The sequence below is a fragment of the Centroberyx gerrardi genome, chromosome 4 (assembly GCF_048128805.1).
Source record: "Centroberyx gerrardi isolate f3 chromosome 4, fCenGer3.hap1.cur.20231027, whole genome shotgun sequence".
NCBI classification, from domain to species: Eukaryota; Metazoa; Chordata; class Actinopteri; order Beryciformes; family Berycidae; genus Centroberyx; species Centroberyx gerrardi.
In genome coordinates this window covers 26,648,868-26,673,199 of record NC_136000.1, presented here as the reverse complement: position 1 = coordinate 26,673,199, position 24,332 = coordinate 26,648,868, and the positions used below count along the sequence as shown (strand labels likewise).

The window sequence follows — 24,332 nt, the reverse complement described above, 5'->3', positions numbered from 1 at the left end:
GGAGATTTTGTGGACCTGCAGAATTGATAGTTTCTATACACCCAGGTGATTTTATTGTAGTGTTATGGGCTATGAACTAGAAAATGAACCTTTACTCCTAGGATGCTCTCACACTCACCTTCAGCATCGGTCCAAATTCATTCTGAATTCTAGCAGAAACATTTTGTACTAAAGAGTTTTGCACCAAGCTCTAAGCACGCTTCAACAAAACTATTTAGATGTGCAAAAGCCCTCATGCTGTAAAGTCCGGGTTTATAAAACACTTTGCAGATTTTAAGTAGTGTTTGTTTCAGAGTGCTGTGCCTTTGATTAGGAGAGCCGGGTCGTTGGCTGTGCTGCTGCAGCCCTGACATTAAAATAGGCTAATATAAATTGTTCCACAGCTGTTGCAGTAAAAATCACTGAATAGCTTTTTTCGCTGCTGGAAGTTTTACGACAAGTCTGCCTGCTAGTGAGTCTTACATGAACCAACCGACTGCTGTTATATCTGCTTCTTGCTGCATGTTTGTGCTTGTGCAGTGTCTTTGAGGTTAACATTGTACTGTTCTGAAATGTAGCTTTTTGTATTCCACTCTTTTCCCACAGTTTGCCTTTGTAAAATCCTCTCTCAGCCTTAGCATTAGTATGGCAGAATGTTCCAACTAATTCCCCATAGTCACAGTGAAATGAAAAATGACTTTTTCACCTTTTTGGCTCATTCTAACTATCATACCATACACCTATTTGGAATCCAGCCTAAAACACTGCAACACAAAACAGCTATTGGTGATGCACCATGCATTTTGTTGTTGAGGGAAAGTGGATACACCAAGTAAAGTGCAACACTTTGTCACAAAATAACCAAAAATAGATGATATCTAACAATCCAAGAGCATCCAAGGGTGGATTTTCCTTTAAGGCCCACCAATTTTAAAATATGCATAGACCTTTGACAGAGTTCCTTGGCTCATTACTTTATATCATGTAAGAACTGCCTTGAGCTTACTATCTGCCATATATGATATAATCGATTTGCTCTGCCAGCATCTATTTATTGTGTGCATGTGTGTTGTGTCAGCAAGATTATCTGTAATGGAGTGTTTTCTCCTTGTGCCTGTAAAGCCTGGAAATGATTGCATGCAGAGTGCATTTATGTGTGCACATGCACACGCGAGTGTGTTTTTACAGGAGGTTGTTGACTCTATAAGTCTGTTTGATGAGACGAGCGTCTCACTATCACAGTGTCGTAAAGATATGTGGAGTCCCGTTCAGGGGCTTGTGTAAATATCATTAATTTCTCTCTCTCTTCCCAGTCACTTTCAGCCTCTGTGCAGCCTCTATTCCTCTATCTGCTATTCTTCTCTCTCCAGTGCTCCATGCTAGCACTTTAGCATGCACTATGTTGAGTGATAGTACGCGACTAGCATAATCTCAAAAGTGAGAAAATCAGAACTTGTAGCAGATCTAAAGCTAGATAGTAAGTAATTTTAACTGATATGTAGCTAAGTATGGCAGTTTAGTGTAAGAGATTGGCAAAATGTGCACAAAATATGGTATAAAAATGATGTACTGTTTTGAACTACCAGGGAATACTTTCTCTGTTTTCATAGGGGGTGAAGGTGGTGAGAGATGGGAGACTGTGAGCTAAAAATCACTGCGCAGTGGATGAATACGCGGTTGCACATCTGAAATAGTTCCTAAAATAAACCTGACTAAATAGCTATATTGAGTTAATGGTATTTAAATTTTACGATGCATGAATCTAGGCCATACAATAAAATTTTTTATTACTTAAAGGTCAATCTTCTTACTTTTGCCTACTATCAGTCAACATAGTGTAGCTAAAGTGTTAGCATGGAGCACTGGATGATCTACCAGGGACACATGGATGATTTTGGTGTCTGTGTTCTCATCACTTAACAGGTAAATTGACCAACGGGCCAAACTCCCAAAAACTCTGTGTATTCCTTCAGTAAGAACACATACTGACACAAAATGTTATTATGAATAGGTGCTGAGTTGAAAAGTAATTTAAATATGCTGTATATACACAAATAGCAGAGCAATCATACTCCATTTTCTCCTTGCTCTCTCTCTCTCTCATCCTCTTCACATATAGCCCCCAGTGTGGTACTGCATTGAAACTAGATAAAATATGCAGAGATCATCACCATCAATCATATGTATATGTATACTGCATTGTGTGTGTGTGTGTGTGTGTGTGTGTGTGTTACGTATGCTGCAGTGTGGGATGTTATCCCACTGGGTATGAAAATGGGAGTAGAAGAAAGATGTGTGAGGGTATGTTGGGGGGGGGGGGGGGGGGGGGGTCACATCAGTCTACTGTTACCATGGGAACTGGGAAATACCAGTTACCCACATTCAGGTCTTCATCTCACACTTTCTCTCTTTCCCAACCCCTTAGCATCCTCATAATCCCTCTCTCTCTCCCTCTCTCTCTCTTCCTTCCTTTCCCCACTTCTCTACAATGCCCCAGTTCTGTCGTTCCTTATGTCTCTCGGCTGCACACCTCCCCCTTCCTCTTCCTTGGAAATCCTCCATCCTCCCTCCTGCGGTCTCCCTCCATCACGCTGCTTTCTCGGCCCACAAATTTCCCTCTCTCTCTCTCTCTCTCTCTCTCTCTCTCTCTCGAAAAACTCCTCCAGCTCCTCTCTCCTACTCATCCTTCCTTTTCCAACATCCCTGTCCTTCTTCAGTCTCCTTCACTCTCTCTCTCTCTCTCCATTATTCTTTCTCTCTCTCTGGGCTCTTCCTTTCTAAGGAATCCCTCATTTATTCAAACAAAGAAAAAAAAAGAAAGAAAGATCCCCTTCATTAGTTCAGGGGGTGATTTGCATATCTTTCCTTGGGCTGCAATGATAGATGGATGACTGTAGTATGGCTCAGTATCCTGACCTGCTGACTGCAGCAGTGGGAGTAGACGAATACATACTATCCTACAAGCCGGCAGGAGTTCACTTACAGCGGTGGTGGTCAACCTTTCTGGTTTGCAACCCCTCACTACACTCGATGCTCCTAGTGAGCACAAAGAAACTGACATTTTTTATTTTCTTGTTTCAGGCGATTTCACTGGATTACTGGAGTGAGACTAGGGGCTTAAAATGGTAATTATGTCACAAGAAATGAGTGTGAGGTTAGATTTTGTTCAGTTGCAAGCTGCAAGTCAATGTAACCTATGTACTAAGTTTTGGTTTGCTCCACCATGTGTCACTGGAGAAACTGGCTCTTAGTGCTACAATGCTCTTGGGAAAACTGGACTCTAATAGGGGGAGTTGTGGGCTTTAAATAAACAAGAAAGCTCATACGTTCTCCTATGGCCCAATCGTAATTGCCAGTCGGTTTTGAGCAGTACAGGTAGCAAAGTGGTTTTAAAATTGAGCTTGTAACTGGAGGATCTGTGGCTCGGCAACAGCTACAGAAGTTTGTTTGGAATCAGCAGAAGAAGAACTGGGTAGTTATCATGAGCAGTGAGAGCCATCATGGCTGAACAGACAGAGAAAAGAGAAACTCAAACTGCATCAACGGAAAATCCAAGGAGAAAGACGTCACAGTAGCCTACTGGGCACACTGTTTGACTGACAAAAAACAAACAAGAGGATTACTACTTTACACCTCCAATGATTTCAGTGAAGCTTCAGTGACTGGCACCAGACTGTGATTGTGGTGTGCAGCTCTCAGGTGTGAGCGTGTCTCACACCTTCCTTCGTCTGGACCGTTGCTCTAAATAAAAATGGGTCAACTTGCCTGGCAAAGTAAGGGTGAACGGCTGCAGTGAGGTTTCATAACTTAAGTGCTCTGTGGGACTGCAGACCTCCCACTCATATTTTACCTGATGAAGCAGGAACAAATCTCCTTAGACGCACTGTTATTTACAGGGCAATTACAGAGTCAAACTCCCTACCTATGCAAATCATGTGAATACAAAATAAATATATATTCAAAAAGCTTCTGAAACAGCATCTACATGGCTTGTATTCATGTTAAATGTTCATCAGAGGTCATTTTTTTGACATGTCTAGTATCAATGTCTATTGATTCTTATCATATTGTACTGAGTGTTTTTGTGGACCCCAGGAAGACTGGCAGTTGCTGCTCAGGCATCAGCTAACTGGGATCCTACTGAAGCATAAAGAATTAAGATAGCAGCTGCCACTGATGCCTTGATAATGCAACACCACCTGACATTTCTCCCAAGGAAGGATTCTTCTTTTTGATTGCAGGCACCCTCCTCAATCTTTTTATCCATCGCTCACTCACTAATACGCTGCTAACAGATGCTGTCTGTAGCTGCCTCTCTCTCTCTCTCTCTCTCTCTTACACACACACACACACACACACACACACAATCCTGATATCCTACATACCAGCGCCCGGTGAGCGCTCTCCTGATGCAACATGGTTGAATATCTGTTCATCAAGTGTATCGCTATTCTCTCTGTAAGTCTCTCTCTCTCTCTCTCTCTGTATGACTCTTTCTCATTCTATCATGTATTCTTTTCAAACCACCCTGAGTGTTTATATGCAAAACAGTATGAGATGCACACATATATATGCATACTGCATATATACTGTATTATGATCTATGATCTCCAATTCATGATCATCATAAGGCATGATCACACAGCCAACAATATAAACAAAAATCAATTCTATTCTCAGAAAACTAAGACCCTATCCTGATATGACTTACATCCGTTTGATACTACTTACTGTAATGTGAATTTAGGTCTTAAGGATTTATGTCAGCCTAAAAAGGTGGATAAACTGCAACTGCAAGTAAAAAGGGGGATAAACGGAGTTGAGGTGGATTTACCTCCCACTGTATCCCTGACTGTAGGCTATATCTACTACATCTGCATGGAGTCCCACTGTCTTCCCTGATTCTTTTACTCTTTAGGCTCACAGCTGCAGGAGATGGCAGTCTGTCTCACGCTTTTCGATCCATCTTCCCAAATGTTTTCTTTTCCTTTCTTGATTTTTATGCATTTCTGATGTGGACCTTCTCTGTATGCATCCAGGGGCGCGTTCACACCAAGCATGTTTGGAGTGATTTATTTGAACTGTGGAGCATTTACTCCTTCAGTTCAGTTTGTTTGCTCAGGTGAGAACAATAAGAGAGTTGTGGTACGGGTCGATAGGAGTGAGAACATAATCGAACCAACTACAGGACAGAACACAAGGGTTTATGGGTATAAGGAGACGGATGTTGACATCTGATAACCAGCAGTTCCTCATGCTTGGAAATCCTAGCATAACAAAATGATGCACTGATGCTCATATATAGCTATTTCTTCATGGGTTAGGGTTAGGGTTAGGGTTATTTAATGGTATGAACACCAGAGATGGGACATTACAGCAAAGAATGCAGACAAGTCCATCATGCTTAGCTTAGTGACATGGACTGGAAATGTATTTCCCAACATCTATCATGTATAAGGTATAAAACTTTCATTAACTGGACAAATCACTGTAAAGTAACATAGTGAATAGAGTAACACAGACAAATTTCAAAGATGTAAAACTCCTATCGATAGGCCAAAGAAGATCAATTTGTTTCTCAGTAGTGTTTTCTTGGGTGAGAATAAGTTGAAAGAAATCCCATTTCCATTGATTCATAAGGTTATTACTTATTTTGTAAGCACATATGATCAATGCTAAATATACAGCGCATTTGAAAAAGGTAAAAATGACGTGTCGGCAGTTCCAGTGTTAAAATCAATGCTCGCCTTGGTTTACATCTTTCTTGTCTCCATAATGTTTTTTTCATTATGTCCCCAACTTCATCTGCCTTCACTGAAGTGGAGATAAAAACGATGGGAGAGCGCTCCGTCTCTCACTACCGTTTACTTTCCCTCCCTCTACCTCCCTCTTCCTCTCACTGTACCACTTACTCTCTCTCTCGATCTATATATCTTTCTTGCTGTCCTACTCTCCCCCTCTCTCTCTCTCTCTATTGTCCGCAGTACAGTAGTTATATTGACATTGTGATTCAGGTTCATTGAGGCCTTGTACGTGTGAAATAATGCTGTGTGGCCTCCAAGAGACAATTAAAATCACTGGGACTGCCTGCACCAAAACAGAACTGCTGACACTGTACGGTGTGTGTGTGTGTGTGTGTGTGTGTGTGTGTGTATTTCAGAGCTTTGATCCTTTAGTTTTTTGATCCTCTTCTGGGTAAATCTCTTGTTTTGTTGTTTGCATTTGACCTTCTGTTCCATTTACCAAAATTTCCTACATACATTCTCGTTTGCGGTGCAACAGGGAGCTTGTTTTAGCTTTACTGTTTGCTTTACCCTGTTTTGATGTTTGTTAATAATTAAATGCAGATCATAAAATAAATGCGTTATTGTTGCTCAGAGGAAACCAAATAAGGTTTCATATTGAAAACAAAAAAATAACTCAACAGGGCCATTCGGTACGGTTAAGTAAGTCGTTGGTTGGGTAAAAGCCCTCAACAAAATGGGCTATGAAGTCAATTAAAGAGAGAAGAGGCAAGGTAGTATGGGCTGCGTTCATTAGGCTAAGTCAAAATATATGGAGCTGAGAGAGAGAGGGAGACACACACACACACACACAGAGGAAGAGATACAGAGAGCAAGCTGTCGGCTTTGCAGGCTAAGTGGACTAAATTGTGTTGCAGCAGAGAATGAGAGAGAGAGAGAAAGGGGAAGAGAGAAGAAACAGACAGATGAGAAGGAGAGGAGAGAGAAAGAGAATAGACAGAGAGAGAGAGAGAGAGAGAGAGAGGCAGTGTGGGTTGTACAGTAGTTGATTAATGGAAGCAGGGGCGGTTATTGAATTTACGGAGAAAATCTCCAGCGCCAAGAACACAAACAGCCGACAGGGGGATTGAGGCGTTCAGGGAACAAGTGCCACCGCTCATACATCAATACAGGAGACGGAGGAATAATCCGTCACACAGGATTCTCAAACAGACAGACCCGGCATGCCTGATTCATTTTGATGACTCTCATATGGTCCGGTCACATGCGATTCCTCAAAATCTCCATTTCCATATGAATAAGCAGTTTAAACAGTATAGAGATCGCTCATATAGTGATAACGATTCTTTATGATGGCTACTGATGGAGCATTTCCCTCTAATAATTCTTACCTGAACCACATATGATTCGTTTAAAGGTGCCGCGTGCATCATTTTAACATCAGTAAATCATCACCGCATTAATTTGGAGACATCATTATGTCTCTCAGATGCCTGCCATTCTCCCTACTTCACTTACTGACCATGAGGAATATAAATATGGATTTAAATAATGGCAATACGGCAACCTTTGCGCCACAGACACCGCGTTCTTTGATATTGAAATGTCAATCTGAATTCGATATATGCTATAGTCCTTTCGCACAATAGTATTTCTGGTTCTTTTGTATCGCAGGGAGCTGCAGAATTCTGCCTCGGAGCGGTGATATAACCTTCAAAAGACTGCTAACTGTGACATTGACTAATGCCCATTCACATTAAAACTTAAACCTGAATATAACCTGCAGTATATCAGACCGCTCAGCTACATCCCAGGGACCAGCTGCAGCCCCTGGGCCTCAGTTTGAGCAACATTGGGTATTCTTTATGTGATCCTGCTTTTATTAACCACTTAAACAGTAATACCGCCTCGTATTCAAAGAAGTTTCACAAGATCGACTTGGATGTCTTCACTGGATTGAGGAGATGAGATGCGTTTAACAGCTATAACTAAAGAGCTGATGCAGGCTCCCTGAACCGCCATCCGCCACTCAGCGAAGAGTGGGGCGGCGGCGACCTGAAGTTTAAAGAAGCGGGCAAAATGGGGAAATGCGGATGGCGGAAGTTCCCCTGTGTAAGCATCTTAAATCACCTGCTCCACTGGAGTGCGTCTGCAGGTTTCACCCAGTCAAATTTAAGAGCCTTTTTTTTTTTTTTTTTTTTTTTTTAATGCTGGCTGGAATTAAAACCGAATTAACAGCCAATATAAAAAAAAAAGCTGGCAAGGACTCTAATTGAACATAGCTAATGAAAATATAAAATGGGCAGTAAAAGGAAAAGGAGCTGTAGTGATAAAAAATCGATCAATACCGCTGTCTAATTTTATAGCTGTGTCACAATAAAAGTTAATTAAAAATAAACCTGTATTACATGGTGGAAAAACAATCAAGGCTTACTGTGTGTTTAGTGTATGTAAAACATTTGAACACTTTTTAAGATCATATGCTATTTCACACTAGATCTGCACCTCGACTGAGTCAGCATTGGTGGTGATGTGTGTGTGTGTGTGTGAGAGAGAGAGAGAGAGCACCTTCTGACAGAGCGAGTGCGTGACCCCTTCATACAGTAATATCCATATTTATAACCCCTTCATATATTTTTCATGAGTCTTCACAGCCTCCCGCCTGTCCCCAGGTGAACCTCCCTCTCTCCTCTCGCCCCCCGGCTGTCTGTCTTCATCTCTCCTTCCCTGATCTCACCCCCGCTTACACTTCTATCTTCCACTTTTCCTCACTAGCCTTATCCTCTCTCTTGTCTCTTTTCCCCTTGATATGTGTCTGTCTTCGCCTCCGATCTCCTTCCTCTCCATCCATCTCTCTTTGCCTTACCTCGTATTGTCAAATGCCAATGCATCACCTCTCCTCTGTTCTGTTTTCCACACCTCTCTCTCTCTCTCTTCTTTCATTCATCTCAGCTTTATTCGTTTCTATTTGTTACCTCTGCCAATGAATTTGGAAGGAGGTAATGCTTACACCTCTGTCTGTTTGTCTGTTTTTTTGTTAACTGATTTGGATGAAATTTGGTGGACAGATAGCCTTTAGCCTGAGGATCAGTTGATTCAAATTTGGTGGTGATCCGGATCTGGGATTTTTGTCATTAGACGATTCTTTTAGCCATTTTTTCGCCATTTAACTGTTATGTTGTGTTCATGTGCTGCTGGGAAAGTCCCACTCCGATGTTCAGGGGTTCCGAATTGTCTGCTAAACAGCATTGCATTCACATGCTATTTTCTCAAACTCGAAAATCAAACCCGGAAGACAAACAGTAAACAAACATAAACTGTTGGCTGCAGCTTTGCAGGTTGGAGAATTGTTCAGTGTTGGCGGAGGTTTGCGCTCTACTGAGTGCCTTCTAGTTAACTGTATGTTTCTTTTGGTTGCAGTGATAAAACATAGAAGTGAAGCCATGAAAGCACAGCTATGAGATGCAATGCTAAAAAAAACACAGAGGAGAAAATAAATTGTGCTAGTGGGATTAAAATAAAAAAAATCAGGGGCTTATAAACATTGCAAAAACAAAGAACCATACTCCTGTCTCTAAGTCCTTTTCTTTTTCTCATCACCTCTTCTATTATCTTCTCCTATTACTCCGCAATCTGCCTCTCTCTCCAGCTCACCCTTTTTTACATTTTCTATTATTTTTTTTTAACAGTTTATTTCCTCAGCCGTCTGTTTCTTCATATTTTCTACATGTATTCATTGCTTCCCCTCCGCTTGTCTGATACGCCTCCCGAGGATCACAACACTGAGGTGATCCTGCGTGCGTGTGATGGATTTACCCACTTCATGTGATTGAAATCAGCTGCCGGCCGCTCGCTCGCCGCACCGCAGGTAAACGCACATGCTAATGCGGTCGATTCAAAGCATCTCTGGGCGAGGAGTGCTTTACATATATGATCTTATTATTACGAACCTCCGCGCGTGGATACGATTGCTTTGAGGGGAGGAGGGGTTGGTAATCGAGTTTGAATCTTTCTTCTGATGGGCAACGGGAGGTCAGGGAGGACGGATGGGGGAAGGGTGAAATGATGTAAAGGTGAAGAGGATCGCGACCTTGTCGAGAGGAATCGAGGGTCAGAGGCAGGTTACTGCGGGACGAAAGGTTCGAGAGGCGATGGTAATGAAAGGTTGTAGGATAAGAGGGGGAGAGGAGAGGTGAAAGGTGGATGGCGGAGGATTTAAAGTGAAATTTCACATTGGTGAATCCTGTTTTTAGCTGTGATCTTGTAAGCGATGAACTCAGCAGTGTTGTACAGAAACGTACGGGAGATCTAAGTTGCTTGGGCAGAGAAGTGAGATTAAGCTTCTTTTTTTCTCTCTACTGCTGAACCTCCTGCTGTATTACCATGGGAACTGAAGCAGAGGTGTTCTCCCCATCTGTGTGAATGTGCAAATATTGTTACCTTAAAGGAGAAATCCACCCTCGGATGCTCTTACGCGGTTAAGATATCAGAAATTTGTGGTGTTCAAACGCATTTTTTAACTTTTTCGGTGTATCCACTTTCCCTCAACCTACTTCTACTTCAGGTAGTGATTTCCTACATTTCCCACAATGCCTTTTGACAACCCCCAGAGAACGGGCGTGACCTTGTTGCTTTCAGTCAATGGTGGGTGTATGTAACTAGTTCATGGACATTGGGGTGTGTCTGATGATTGCAGATGACTGTTTGCAGTTCATTATTTTTCTTGGATTCTATATTCACTTTTTCTGCTTCTTACTTTTGCCCTCTCCTTGTCGTTTTTTTTTTTTTTTTTTTTTCCAGCAGCTAGTTTAAGTCACTTGGACAGTTGGTTAGTCCCAAAAATGTCCAAAAACTTTACTGTGCATGTGCCATTGCGGGACTATAAAGACTATATGAGCCCAGTGGCTGCATCAGTGTGAGTTGAACTCATAGGATTGCCACACCAGAGATCCTGACTTCTAATCCCGAGTGAGTCTATTTAGCACCAAGCTGGTCGCAGCTTATCGTGCATTACATGCCCGTTTAAATTCGTGCCTTGTCAAGTGTGTTGTGACTTACTGTAAAATGCCATTCAAAAGCAAATTAGAACTTGAAACCCCCTCCATGCATGCGAGCGTTCTCTTGTAATAACCTTTCCGCATCCTTGCCCGCAAGGCAACCGGACAGTTTACTCACAGCTCTCAGTGCGTGCATGCAGCTTATGAGGAGCTATAAGCGGCACGGGCGACTGTAGATCTGGTTTTTAACTCTTTGCGGCATAGATGTGGTCTTCTAGTGGCTGTTTATGCACAGGTATAGACAGAGATGATGTGTTTAGACAGCCATGGAAGAGCCAACCCTTGCTTATTCTGGTATAAATGTAGTGTAACTTCGTAGTCAGACGTGTTTGATGTTCACACTGCAAAAAACACCCGTCTTAACAAGTCATTTAGTCTCATATTCAGCCTTCAAATCTTATTTTTGTTAAACCAAGAGAAAAATTCTGCCAATGCAGCTTCACTTCTTTCAGGAATTTTCTAGAAATGAGTGTCAATATGTTGAAACCAGTCAGAATAAAGCAGATCACTGCACTGCTATCAAGAAAATTACACTCAATTCTACAAAATTCTTGAAAAAAGTTGATTTGCATTGGAAAAAAGTGAAATGATCTAATCCCACTGGCAGGTTTTTTCACTTATTTTAAGAAGATTATGATTTTAGGACTCAATAACAGACTAAATGACTTGCTTGCAGTTTTGTGAGCAAGAATCAATATACTGAATTATACCATCCTCATCTCAAGCACCTACTGACACAGACCACAGGTGCAGCTGTTTCCTACAAACAGGCCGCTCCGCCGTGACATTTCTAATCTGATGTTTATTCCTGCGTAACGGCGAGTTTCATATACGCGCATGCTGACGAAATAAATCTGTATTTCTCTGAGATCTCTGAGATTTGTGTGTGATTATGGAATGCTGGCTGCAGTTGTTCAAGGTTGTAAGATAGCATTTGACTCTATTTATGCTCTACTCTGTGCTTATGTGCTCTTATCTCCGCTTCAGTGCGGGCATACAAGTGCTGCATAAGATAGCGGCCTTGGGTGAAATTATATCTGAAAGCCGTGTCAAAAAGTTGAACCGCTGTACTTACGATTTCCTTTCCCGATGTACGCATCGCCCCGAACGCTTCAGCCGCCTCAAAAGGGGGATATCGCTTGCAGCCCAGTGCTTGTGGCTTTTCGTATAGGAACCACTGATCATTATCACAGACCCAGTATGTGCTGTACGTTTCTGGGACAGTTGATACGCCTCTGAATTTTCTCTGTGGGTGTTAGATGGTGTAAAATCGCGTTTGACTGAATTAATTCTTCCCGCGGATACTCGGCGCCTATAAATTATTCAGGTCTAGATGACAAAACAAAACATTTCCTTGGAAGCAATCCAAAGGATCAGCACCCATGGGACCTGAATTATTTTTGGACCGAGCAGGAACACGCCGGTCCTGCAGAAGAAGCGCCGTCCCTTGTTAATTACCCCGGCGAAGTCGCACCTCAACCCCTGTAACGCTCGACCCGAGGCATGCCGTGTCATGGATGGCGGCGTTTCTGTGGAGAAGCGGCGCCGAACCCCGGGGGCGGTGCGCTGCAGCATCATAAGGGGTTATTCATTTAGCGTCTACTTACTGCGCTGGTGGTGCCATCTGTGTCTGTTAGCCTCTGGTGCAGATCAAACCAGACCGTCTGCAACGAGAAGCACAACAACAACAACAGCAGCCACGTGTCAATCAACCAGAACAACGACAGCACCTACAGCAACAAGAGACATCAGACACACTGTAGACACACTGAGAACAGGAGCGGGCGTGACAGTGGGTTTTTTGTTCAAAGGAAAATGAAGTGCAGCGGGGGGGGGGGGGGGGGTTCAGAGAGGAGGAGGAGGGTGGAGGGTGGAAGCAGGCCAATAAGAGAAGCAGGGAATGAAACAGAATGGGATAGAGCAGCATGAGAGATCCAGGCATGGCAGACCATTAAAGTGTCAGATCCTACGGAGCCAAAAAAAAACAGGGGAACAACATCATGATGCAGAACTGAAGCTGGCAGGAACCATTTACAAAAAAAAAAAAAGTTAATAAGCCCGTGTGCGAGATACGGGGATGGCGCTTATAAAAGTCCTAAAGTTCCACTTCAGGACTCAATTATTCACATTGGAGAGTTCAGTGAGGGGGAGACAATTACGGGACAATGGCCAAGCATGCTCTTCAGACCAAGACATTAGGACAGCCAGGTGGGTAGCTGTGTGTGTGTGTGTGTGCGTGCGTGTGAGTATGACAAGACATTGACTTGTGGGTTTCTCCTCCATGCTCGGTGGCTGTGAGTCAGAGTTATATAAACCTGCTCTAATAAATCACAGTCGGCGCCGTGGGTTACCGTCACCAAGGTGACTGATTAGCATCATGGTTGCCACTGTGAATGAATGGCGTCGGCATTGCTAGCAGGGTGACTGAGACTTTTACAAAGCGCAGCGGGGAAGTAAAGGCAATGCGGTCTGACTCAGTGGGCAAGTGGCGCACACACGCACACACACACACACACACTCAAAGCTACTGGAAATATACCGAGCACAAAGTTGTAAAGGCAAATGATTTGAGTTTAATGCGACACAAGCTATTCACAGCAGGATTTAAAAGGGAAGACATTGCATGTTTGGTTGTCTAGTATGAGACATAAAAGAAGAAGTGGGACACTGGGATATAAGGAGGGTGTAGTGGAGGGTGAACCCACCTTAACTATTTAGACTGATATAAACCCTTATGGGATAACTTCATTGTATATGTATCTTAGTAAGTAGAATCAAACAGATATACTGTTACATGAAGAGAGAGGCTTTTAAGGGGAAAAAAGGCAAAAAAATCATGCTTTTATGACCATATAATTGATTCTTTATACGTTTATATTGGTGGTTGTTTGCCTTATGATGATCACTGACTGGAGGACATACAGTAGTTTACCCACCTTTGTTATTTACCACTACACTCAATACAAACAGCATGAGGCTCAGCCATGACAGGACATTCCAGTGAAAGTAATCAAAGACAGCATTCAATTATTTGTCTCAAAAAGAGAAAAATAACGTTGTCACTTTGCCTTGTCGGTATGCAGCCTCAGTATCATGTATACTTTATGGATGCGTGCATCTAGACTCAAAGGCCATCATCCTGAGATTAACTCCTCCGGGGGGAGAAAAAACACATTTTCTTGTCTGAGGCACACAGACGCCGATAAATAAGGATATTTTATGGCCAAAAGGAGAGAGAGAGAGAGAGAGAGAGGAAGAGAGAGAGAGAAACTACATGAAATTGCCACTTTGAGGAGGACTTGCAGGTAACAGGATTTCCAGTGTGTATCACGCAGCAGCGGCGCTAACACGGGGCACTATTTTAATCTCGCCAGGCGCCGCATAACTCAATGTGTAGCTGGTTTGCTATTCAGTCAGTAAACAATTCATGATCCACTCTAATGCTGTGTGGTAATATCATTTCCTCTTCCAGACCCGGGTTCCAGACCCATATTCAATAAGCCTCCTTAAAGCCAGTTTTTGCTTTGATATGACTTGTGCTATGTATGCCTGTCTGGGTTCATAACCACTAAGCCACCAACACTGGCTACTCCTCTAGTATAGTAATTCAGTAACTGTCCATTCATGTGCTTTTGTTATAGCTTATGTTAGTCAGAAAACCAGATTTCTGACATAAACAAAAGTTGGATGACCTGGATTCTTTTTTTTCTATGTGCTGTTTTTTCCTCTAGTATTCTTTGTCATCTTTTCCAAGGAGTCATTTTGAGAAAATTGCCCCTGTTCTCTTGCACCAAAGTGGAAAATCGCATTAAGATGGCAACCTCGTAACACCTCCAGAATGGAAAGTATGGTGGGGCACTGTCTTGAAGATGAGAGAGCTATGTGACCTTTTTTTTCTCTTGGTGCACTGTAGTTGCAAAGGATTTAATTGAGAGTTAGGTTTGGGAGGTGGACAGCACTGGAACGGACTGCACTCAACCCTCAACTACTCCTTGAAATCACCCTTGAAGTCTTCCATTATCTCTGTCTAAAGGGTCCAGTTTTTCCAAAAAAATCTTTTGGACATATAAGAACGTTGGGCGTATATTTTCCCCTACATCCTGACCAGTTACATCAAAATGTCTTGGTCATATAATGCCTTTCATGTCTTTCAGATTTTTGGCATCAAAACTGTCGTTATCTCTGCCTTCCAGTTTTGAAGTTTCCCAAGCCAGCTAACCAGGACAACATATCCTTCAGCGGATGGCCGCCTTAAGACTCCAAGCCCAACACTCAACAGAAACTCCCCAGTAACTCATAACACCCCCTTTCCCCAAATCCCTAACGTGGCAAAAGATTTCCACCACATTTCAGCGCTTCGCTCCTCGCTCCTCAGGGAAGCGGTGGCTCACAGAAGACTTTGACTTATCCTATATGAAAGGTAGTGCAAGGTAAATCAGTGTAAAGAACCTGGGGAAAGAGAAAATAACACTATTCAAAAATCTTCACAGGCATGATGAAGGGTGTCTGAAGGTGCTGGCACAATAAAATCTCCCTTTGCTCTTGCTGATAGTCTCATGGAGATCAGATCAAAACATCACTGCAGCGGAGGACTTTATATATCTTCATATTCATATCTTTTAAATGTAGTCCGACTCGGTCCGGCTCCAGCCTTGAAGGTTTTTTGTGTGACTTCTTCACCCCCCGTGCGTCAGAACCTTTCATCGATATACACCTCCTTTTATTTCTCCATCCCTTTTCCCTCCTGACGACCGGGTTATCTTCCACAGCTCGCATGACTGCGCGATGTCAGCTTGGATTTAGCCCACGGGCGGTTCTGTAGATGTAAAAAGGACTGGACGAATTCAGGCAACACCGCTGTCAACTCCGCTTTTCCCCCTCGCTCACGCTGCAAGCTTCAATTAATCACTGGCTACAAAAAAAAAAAGCCTATAAGTGCTCGGTGGGACAGATCTGAGCTTTTCATGCCCGTCTAAACGAGGAAAAAACGGACTTCACGTGGTTTTTCGATGTTTAGACAAGCGTTGAGAAGATCGGATTTGAGCCGCTGAGAAGCATAACGGGTCCTTTGGAGGCGTTCGGGGGTCACAGGTGATCATTGAACTCTTCTTTAGAGGAAGAGGAGTTTAGCCTCTGGAAAAACGGATGTAACCCCACTTCTGTGAATCAATCTTACTCAAACCTGGGCAATTTGTCAGAACTTTATTAAATTAGCGTCTAGGGTTTTAGGGGCTAGAGGTGGTTTCTGGACGGGGAATAGGCCTGGAGTCACGAATGCACACAAATAGGTATTCTGTCACACCTGATCGGTCTTTCTCTTTCTCTCAACTTCTTTTTTCTTCACCTGACTCCTCCTCCCTCCCTCTCTCGCTCCTTCCCTCCCAGCAGCACACTGTGTTTAGTTATTCTTAGCTCTTGCTGCTGTAGCGGCCCCCCGGCCCCGGCTCTCCCAAAGACAGCTGAGTCTGCCGGGGCTCCATTAGGCTTAACGTGTTCACTACCGGACGAGACACAGGCCGAGGAGCGGAGAGGCAGAGCAGGCATGGGAGGAAGGGGGGAAATCGAGATGGGGGAGGGAAAGTAGAGAGGGAAGGAGAAGAAGGAGGTAGGAAGGGAAGGAAGGAGGGAGGGAGGAGGTGGTAGGAAGAGAGACGGAGAGCGCCAGAAAGAGGGAGGACTGGACAAAATAAATGAGACATATTGCAATAGTTTGGATGTCAGCCCTTTATAATTGCCTCCTCTGTCTCTCTTCCCCTCCACTCCCTCCATCCCCTACTGATATTTTCCTCCATCCCCCCTCTCTATTCTCTCCATCTTCCCTTCCTCCATGTCGCTTTAGCGTCGGCCGATTTGGCCAATGTAGCATCTCAAACGTACAAATCTCCCAAAGGCTGACAACTAGAAACTTTTCACTGATTATAGTTTGATAGAAGAGTCCAAGCAGTGTAAGGGAAAAGTAGAGCTAAAATGTAAGTAGAAATTAGCAACAGAACAGTAGACGGCTCTCAAAATCCTTCAGTAAGTGGAGGGTCTACATGATTTTGAATCTATTTTTATCATACCATGTGTAGTTTTCTAGATATCTTTGACTTTAGTAGCTTCAGAACACTTAATCCCCTTACCCATACTTCCCTATGGATGATTTGGGATGTACTTGCTGTGTTTTACTTGTACAACTCTATAAACAAACTGTTTACTGTACAGTATGACAGTATATGATATACACTAAAGCCTATGTGATTTTTAAGTCTTGATGTTTTTCAGTTGCTGAATTCAGTTGCAGCAAGCCTCTTGAAAACGAAACATTTACCTCATGAGATTAACTTGGGTAAGTAAAGGACAAATAAATAAAATAAAGGGCAATAGACAGAAGAAATGTGCAACGTGGCTATAATGTGTGTGTGTGTGTGTGTGTGTGTGTGTGTGTGTGTGTGTGTGTGCGTTCCTCACCTTATTCTCCAGTCGTCCGATAAGTTCAGCCAGACGGTTGATCTGAGCTTCCAGCCCTTCTTTCCTCACCTCCACCACACCTGAAACACACACACACACACACACACACACACACACACACAAAATAGATGAGTATGAATACACATCATCACCTGTCTCATATCTGAATAGTGTCTACATTTGATGTAGCTGGATTATACACCTGGCATTAAAATGCAACCTCTGTGTACACACTGAAATCCCATTTCTCTTTCCCTCACCATGCCCCATGCAGATTGCAATATTCATGTCCTTTAAAAGTGACATTAAATACCTCGTCTTGCTTATTCCCCCATCAACAAGTACATTCGATTCTCATGTTCAGCTGTCACAAAATGTCAGTTTTCATATCTAGAGCTCAGTCAGTAAAGTGGAAAAATCTGTTCAAACCAATGAAATGAACACAAACAAGCCAGTAGCCTTGGGGGGGAGGGCTTGGTACCACAGATGACGCTGTACTGTGATTCCTGATTGGTCAGTTATGGTTAAGGAACTGCATAGGAGTGTCATACAGTGCAGTACAAAACTGTAACTATACTGAGCAGAGACTGAACTGTACAGAGAGAACTACACTCCCCTCTCTCTCTGTTCATTTCCATCGTTTGATCATGAATATTTCATGTAAAGAGAGAGTTCCAACAAGGCTGATAAATAGGCAATTATATCTGTTTATCGGCAAGGAATACGGCTGTTCAAAGACGGTAAGGAGATGGATGGATGGGAAGCCAACTCCTTTGAGGTGGTCTGTTTAGTTGGCTTTTATTCTAATGTGCTTTTTATATACCCAACCGTGCTGCTCTCCCAGTTATCAGCTTCGGTCTTAAAGCAATATTTCACCTTGGCAGAACGTTCTCACTTTTTAGCAAGTACAGTCTCCAGTGTAGAGGAGTAGAGGAGCGCTTTTGCATTAACTCTTTTAACACCTATCAATATCAATAATTGCAAAAAAATAAACAAAGGCAAATTTAATTCTGCACTTTAATTCGGCAATGTCTCCTTTGTTTATGGTGATTATGCTAATGTGTCATAATTAATGTGGTAATGATTAATTGATGTTGAAATGCTGCATGTAGCACCTTTAAGTATTCATGAATTCCCGTTGCGGTATGTGAACTATGGAAATGGAAAATGCTTTGTGTGTGTGTGTGTGTGTGTGTGTGTGTGAGAGAGTGACCGACAGATTGTGAAATAACTAAAACCAGAACACACAGAAAACACGCTCTCTCCCCCTCCCTCCCTTCTCATCTACCCCTCTTCACATATACGCGCCTCCTCTCTTTTCATCCTCCTCTCTCTTCTCCCTCCTCTTTTCTCTTCCTCCTTCCCTTTCTCTCCCCCTCTCTCTCTCTCTCCTCCTCTGTTCTCTCCTCTCTCCTGAACTGCCATCCTCCTTTCATCCCCCCTGACGGCCACCTCGGAGCTAATTAGAGAGCCGGTTGCCCACTGTTCATTAAAAGCTTTAACAGCCAGTCAATTAGGAGCTAACCCCCACCCCCGCCCTCCCAAACACATGCACGCACACACACACACACACACACACACACACACACACACACACACACACACACACACACACACACACACACACTAATCAACCAAACCATTTGTCTGTTACCATGGAGATAGTTGGAGATCAAAGCCCGATGGTCATTTCGAATAGACTTGGAAAATAAGTGTCCGGGTCAATTAAGGAAGTGTGTGAAACATTATAGTGTGTGTTCCCTTCCAAGCCTATCGGTGTGTGTGTGTGTGTGTGTGTGTGTAAGGGGAGGGGGGTTTGTCCTCCATTGACTTTCTGCTCAATTTAACCCGATTTCAGTTTTTAACGATTCACTTAATTTAACTTTCCATTCAGCATCACACAGGTTTTAGCTGCTTTGACAATGAATCATGAAAAAGTCACACCATCTCAGCTGAAAACAGCTAGAAAGTTGATCGATGTTCTTTTCTTTTCTTTATATATTATAATCAACATTAAGTTTGTAGGGATTGTATTAGATGGTACAAAACAAGTAGTAATAATAGTAATAATAATAGTCCTGAATCTTATAAGTTCCATAGGATCCTATATACTGATTCCAAAATACAATTGTTTCCAACTGGATTCACTTTGTCAAGTTTGGTGCGGAGTCCAACTCAAACTCCCCAGGTAATTCCCTTAAAATGCTACAGCGCACAAAACAACTTAAGCTGTCACCACTGTGACAAGTGAAATTCAAAGATCCGGTGCTATAGACATAACCTGGTAACGTCAGTTGGTCTACAAGTTGTGGCAACATAGCAGGGAATAGTTTGTCTACAGACATATTGGAATATTATATTTATGATCTGATTACCTGTTTGTATTCATTTATCCGAAATGGAGAGTGGAGGTAATACAACTACCGCCATGAGACGTAGGTATAAAGTTGTCAGTTGGTAAGTCATGAAATTACCAAAAAGTCCAAATAGGCGACATTGCCCATTATGTAATAATGGGCATCCAAACTAGGTATTAGATTGCTGAGGAACCAACACTCTATGTATTAAGCATCTATTTGGAGTTTTATTTTGCTCTGTCATTATGTCAGCTACACTGACTTCTACATACTTGTCTGTCTCAGCTGTCTACACACAGCTGCAGTCTGCCCTATTAGGAATGTGATCCAGGTCTTTCTCGCAGATTGTCCCCATAACAAAAGGGCATACGCACCATATTAAAGTGGTAATCTGTGAGATTCACTTTTTTTTTTTTTGCAATATCTTTGTTGCTAAGCAGTTGTTGCTGTGGTGTTTCTGCACTGCTCTTCCCAGAGATCAACTGTCAATCAAACATCCAGCACTGTGACGTCTTTCTCCTTGGATTTTCTGTTGATGCAGTTTGAGTTTCTCTTTTCTTTGTCTGTTCAGCCATGGTGACTATCACTGCTCATGCTAACTACCCAGTTCTTCTTCTGTTGATTCCAACAAACCACTGTAGCGGTTTGTATGTAAAACGCATCACTTGTGTGCCAGAAGAACAGTCCTACCAGACACCAGGTGTTTAGAACAGCAAATGTAAAAGCTTTCATGAACTGGGTATGGGTTGAATCACTATTGTGTTCTATCAGCTGGCAAAATAGAGTAGCAGTATTTAAATTAAAATGTTGCAGATTATTACTTGAATGCATCTTCATCTGCCTTCGAATCACTGGCGCACCCTTCCCCCCCCCCAAAAAAACCCAAAAAAACCCATCTCCAGTCTTACGATCTTATCACGGATAAAAGCTTCTTCCAAGTGCTCCAGAGCATCTGATATTCCATATTGATGGTAATAGCGGGCCAGTGTCTCCAGGACAGTACAGTACAGGAAGGAAGGCCCAGCTTGCTGCCGTTTATGGCGTCAGCTAATGGGGAGGACTCAGATATTAAACAGTGAGCAGCGCGCAATAACTTGTATCTTATTGCCATTAATAACTGTCTACTGTGTTTCCTGCCACTATAGACAGCTGTCTCAGCAGACTGGGGGAACATATGGCGACTACAGCCAGCATTCACACACACACACACACATACAACAACACATGCGTACTTGAGGAGAAGTGGTGCTATAGTGTACAAGAACACAGACATTGTTATATAACATTACACACACATACATCGCTCATGGACACACAAAGGAAAGAGGTGCAAGTACAAGGACGCATGCACTCTTGTACGTAATTACGAGCACACACACACACACACACACACTCCGACCCTGTTTCCTTTGGCACACCGCAGGCGGGAGCTTGCCTGTGCCTGATACAGCGCTGAACAATAAACGGCAACTCATTTACAATTAAAACTCCTCGGCAAAGTGGCAGATGTGCTTGGAGAAGGGAGAGGAGGCACTGATGCATTGCAAACAGCAGCGATGTAGCATTCAAAGGTGCAGGTGTCTATATTTAGCTCTCTCTCTCTCTCTCTCTCTCTCTCCCCCTGTGTCTCCGCTGTGTCTCTTTCTCCCTTCTACCCCTTCCCTCTCTCTTTCGTTTCTTACCCCGCTCCTCTCCCACTCACTTCTTTGTCACTTTCACTCTGTCAGTTCTTTCTTTCGTCCCTTCTCCCTCTCCCCTCTCTCTGTTTACCAGCGAGTCCTCTGATCAAGGTAGAAAGAGGGAAAGAGAGAGAGCGACAACGCGTCTCTCTACCTGCTATTATAGCATGAAAGCGGGAGATAACGAACGATTCGACTGCCACCAAACCTGGAGGCGTGTGTGTGTGTGTGTGCAGCCGTGCTTGTGTAGGAGACTGGCAAGGGAACGAGAAAAGGAGAATGAACAAATGACTCAGGGGTCCAGAAATAAATAATACATATTGGAGGAAGTTGGGCGCTGTGGAATAGAGTGGAGGAGAGAGAGAGAGAGAGAGAGAGAGAGAGAGAGAGAGAGAGAGAGAGAGAGAGAGAGAGAGAGAGAGAGAGAGAGAGAGAGAGAGAGAGAGAGAGAGAGAGAGAGACACAGAGAGAGATGAAGTTATTGGGAGCCATTAATCAATCGACCTGTCCAGACTCAAGACAAAGCGCAGCTGATATCAAGGCCCTCCGCTGTCAGAACTGCTTTACAGCCTGCAGTGTATAACAGAGGAAAGAGAGGAGAGGTAGGGAGAAACGAGAGAGGGAAGACCAGAGTGGGACAGATAGAGAGAGAGAGAAGAGAGAGAGGGAGGGACAAGCAAGAGTGAAGGAGTAGCAGAATGTGAGATACAAAGACAGAGGCCTCAACCTTCATTTTATTTTTTGCAACGTTTCAAAAAAAATGTACGGAAATTTAGCTTTTGAAAGTTGAATGGACACAGCTAGAGAAAAGAGAGAGAGGTACAGAATGAGAAGAGCATGAATGAAAAAGCAGAGAGAGAGAGAGAGAGATAGAGAGAGAAGCACAGCTCTCCCAGTTGATTCCAGTGTTATTTACGGGCCTCTGTTAGTGGACAGAAAGCCTAACAGTCTGGTTCAGTGCAAAAATGAGAAAGACATATTTCATCCGTCGGAGACATTTTACCAGACCCCGGCAGTCTGGTTCATCGGTGCCGCAGCTCTTCATCACGGCACGGCGCTCACAGAGAGGCAGGCCGTAAAGTCACCAGCAAGGCCCGGACCAGCCGGGACATGCTGCTGGGTGGAGGTAAACTCCTTCTGCAACAGTTACTGCCCAGTAAACATTCTGATGTTGAATAGGCCTGCACCAGTGTTGAAAACCTGCGTAAATACAGCAACATCTATAGTCGTCCGTAGCTGCTGCCTGCATCATTTTGAGAAATCAGGACCTAAGTATCTCAGTTTCCACAACTGGTTTAATATGAATTGTTACTGTGCCATGACATCATTTGACAGACAGCAACATGCAGGAGGTCAAGTTCAACGTCAACCAAAACAAAGGCAAAATTTTGATAATATGATATTGTGTTACTGTAAAAAAAATCATATTAAAGCAACTTTGGAAACTGTTTCCAATTGATATAAAGACATTTAGGTCCTGATTTCATAAAACAATGGAGGTAACAGATGAATACAGACGTTGTGTCAACTTTCATTTTGGCTCTGTGTTTCCAATGCTGGTGCAGGCTGTCATATCAACATTTACTCAACGTCAAAATGTTTGCCTCTCCCAAACCGTTACCACAAATACGTACTCTTTGTCAGCATGGCAGCACAGATAAAGGGTTAACAACCACGACCAGACGCTGCCTGACGGAAACATTTCTGTGCTTGTGTGTGTGCAGCCGAGTGGCCTCGCCTGACACCCCGTACGCCCAAATCTATCCCGGGAGAGCCTCCCCCTGACAGATGACAGATGTTTGGACTCTCAAATGGGAGACGAGGGTGAGAATCCTGTCAGCCGGAGTGGTCGTTTTTGAGTCCTCCTTCAGGTCCTCCATTGTGAATATGGTCTTTTTCTATTTATTTTCTTTTCTTTTCACCGAAGCTGCTACAGAAACCTGTTCTGCTTCAAATGCTTCAAATGTGGCGCAATATGTTCTTTAAAGAAAATGTTTTCTTGACTGTTTGTGTCAAAGCGGATGAATCAGCCATATGCAGCGTTTTTTCAGAAGACAGTAGTTTGGTCTGATGATATTGAAGCACTTCCTCATCGCCGCACGCCGTCTAGGTAAAACACTTCTAAATTTAAATATGTATAGAAATTGTATTTCTGTCAGACGGCGAGTCAAGAAGATTTATTTCATTTGTTCTTTAAGAGATGCAGCGTTGTGTATAGTACGCACCTTAAAATGGGCTTTTGAACATTTGCTTAAACAACAGCGAGTGAGAATAAAAAAAAATAACAGGTAAAATTGAGATGAAGTAAGGCAAGATGGAGTGTGTTTTTTGGTTTTTACTGCAGACTGTCTTCACCGAATATGATGATGTTCCACCGCTTCGCCCGAATACTCATAGTCTCATCTTTAAAAACCCAGTAAGCGTAGACATTTTTCACTCAGGGTGAAAGTAAAAGCCGTAACAGAATTGTTTATCGCAGACAGTTATCAAGCTGCAGAGTTTATTTAGTCGATTTTTTATGGTATTTCTGGTTTTTATGTTTGTCTTCACGGCTGTTTTCAGAATAAAAATGAATTTCTTTTATTTACCATGCGATGTTACTTGGGGTGTTGCTGCGTTTAGAAGGGGATCTAAACTCTAAGGCCGCTGCACACTTCTTGGGTTCAATGTGCCAGCGTATGACACAGCCATATACAGTATTTACTGGAGGGGGACTTTATTACCCAACAGCACTTAAGGCTTGTTTTATTGGACCTCTATGTCACTGTCACCGGCTGGGTCATTCCTCCCTCATATTGTCTCATCAAGACACAACGCTGCGTCTGTGTGTCAGGGTCAAATGCCACATATCCTGGACTGAATCAATAAAAAGGAAAATACCGCTCGGCTCGGAAAAAAATCTCATATTTTATTCCTGAGGCCCCGGACGGTTAAATCAATAATTTAACGGGAGAAACTCTCGGCTTTAAGCTATAAAGCGGCCAACAAGGACTCTAATCCTTGTGTTATGAAGATGTCAATGAAATGTAGACTGGGACTTGCTGGTGGCTGAGCAGGTTTCAAACT

The 24,332-nt window shown here is 43.0% G+C and overlaps 1 protein-coding gene across 1 annotated transcript in view; it reads right to left on the bottom strand.

Moving 5' to 3' along the window:
- The window catches only part of necab2 (N-terminal EF-hand calcium binding protein 2), a 101,769-nt gene that overhangs the window by 11,107 nt on the left and 66,330 nt on the right, over window positions 1-24,332 (bottom strand). The window contains exons 8-9 of the mRNA XM_071897867.1: window positions 17,231-17,310; window positions 12,388-12,444 (exon numbers count right to left, since the gene is read on the bottom strand). Coding sequence (XP_071753968.1) covers window positions 12,388-12,444; window positions 17,231-17,310 — 137 coding nt within the window. The remainder of the gene's footprint in view (window positions 1-12,387; window positions 12,445-17,230; window positions 17,311-24,332) is intronic.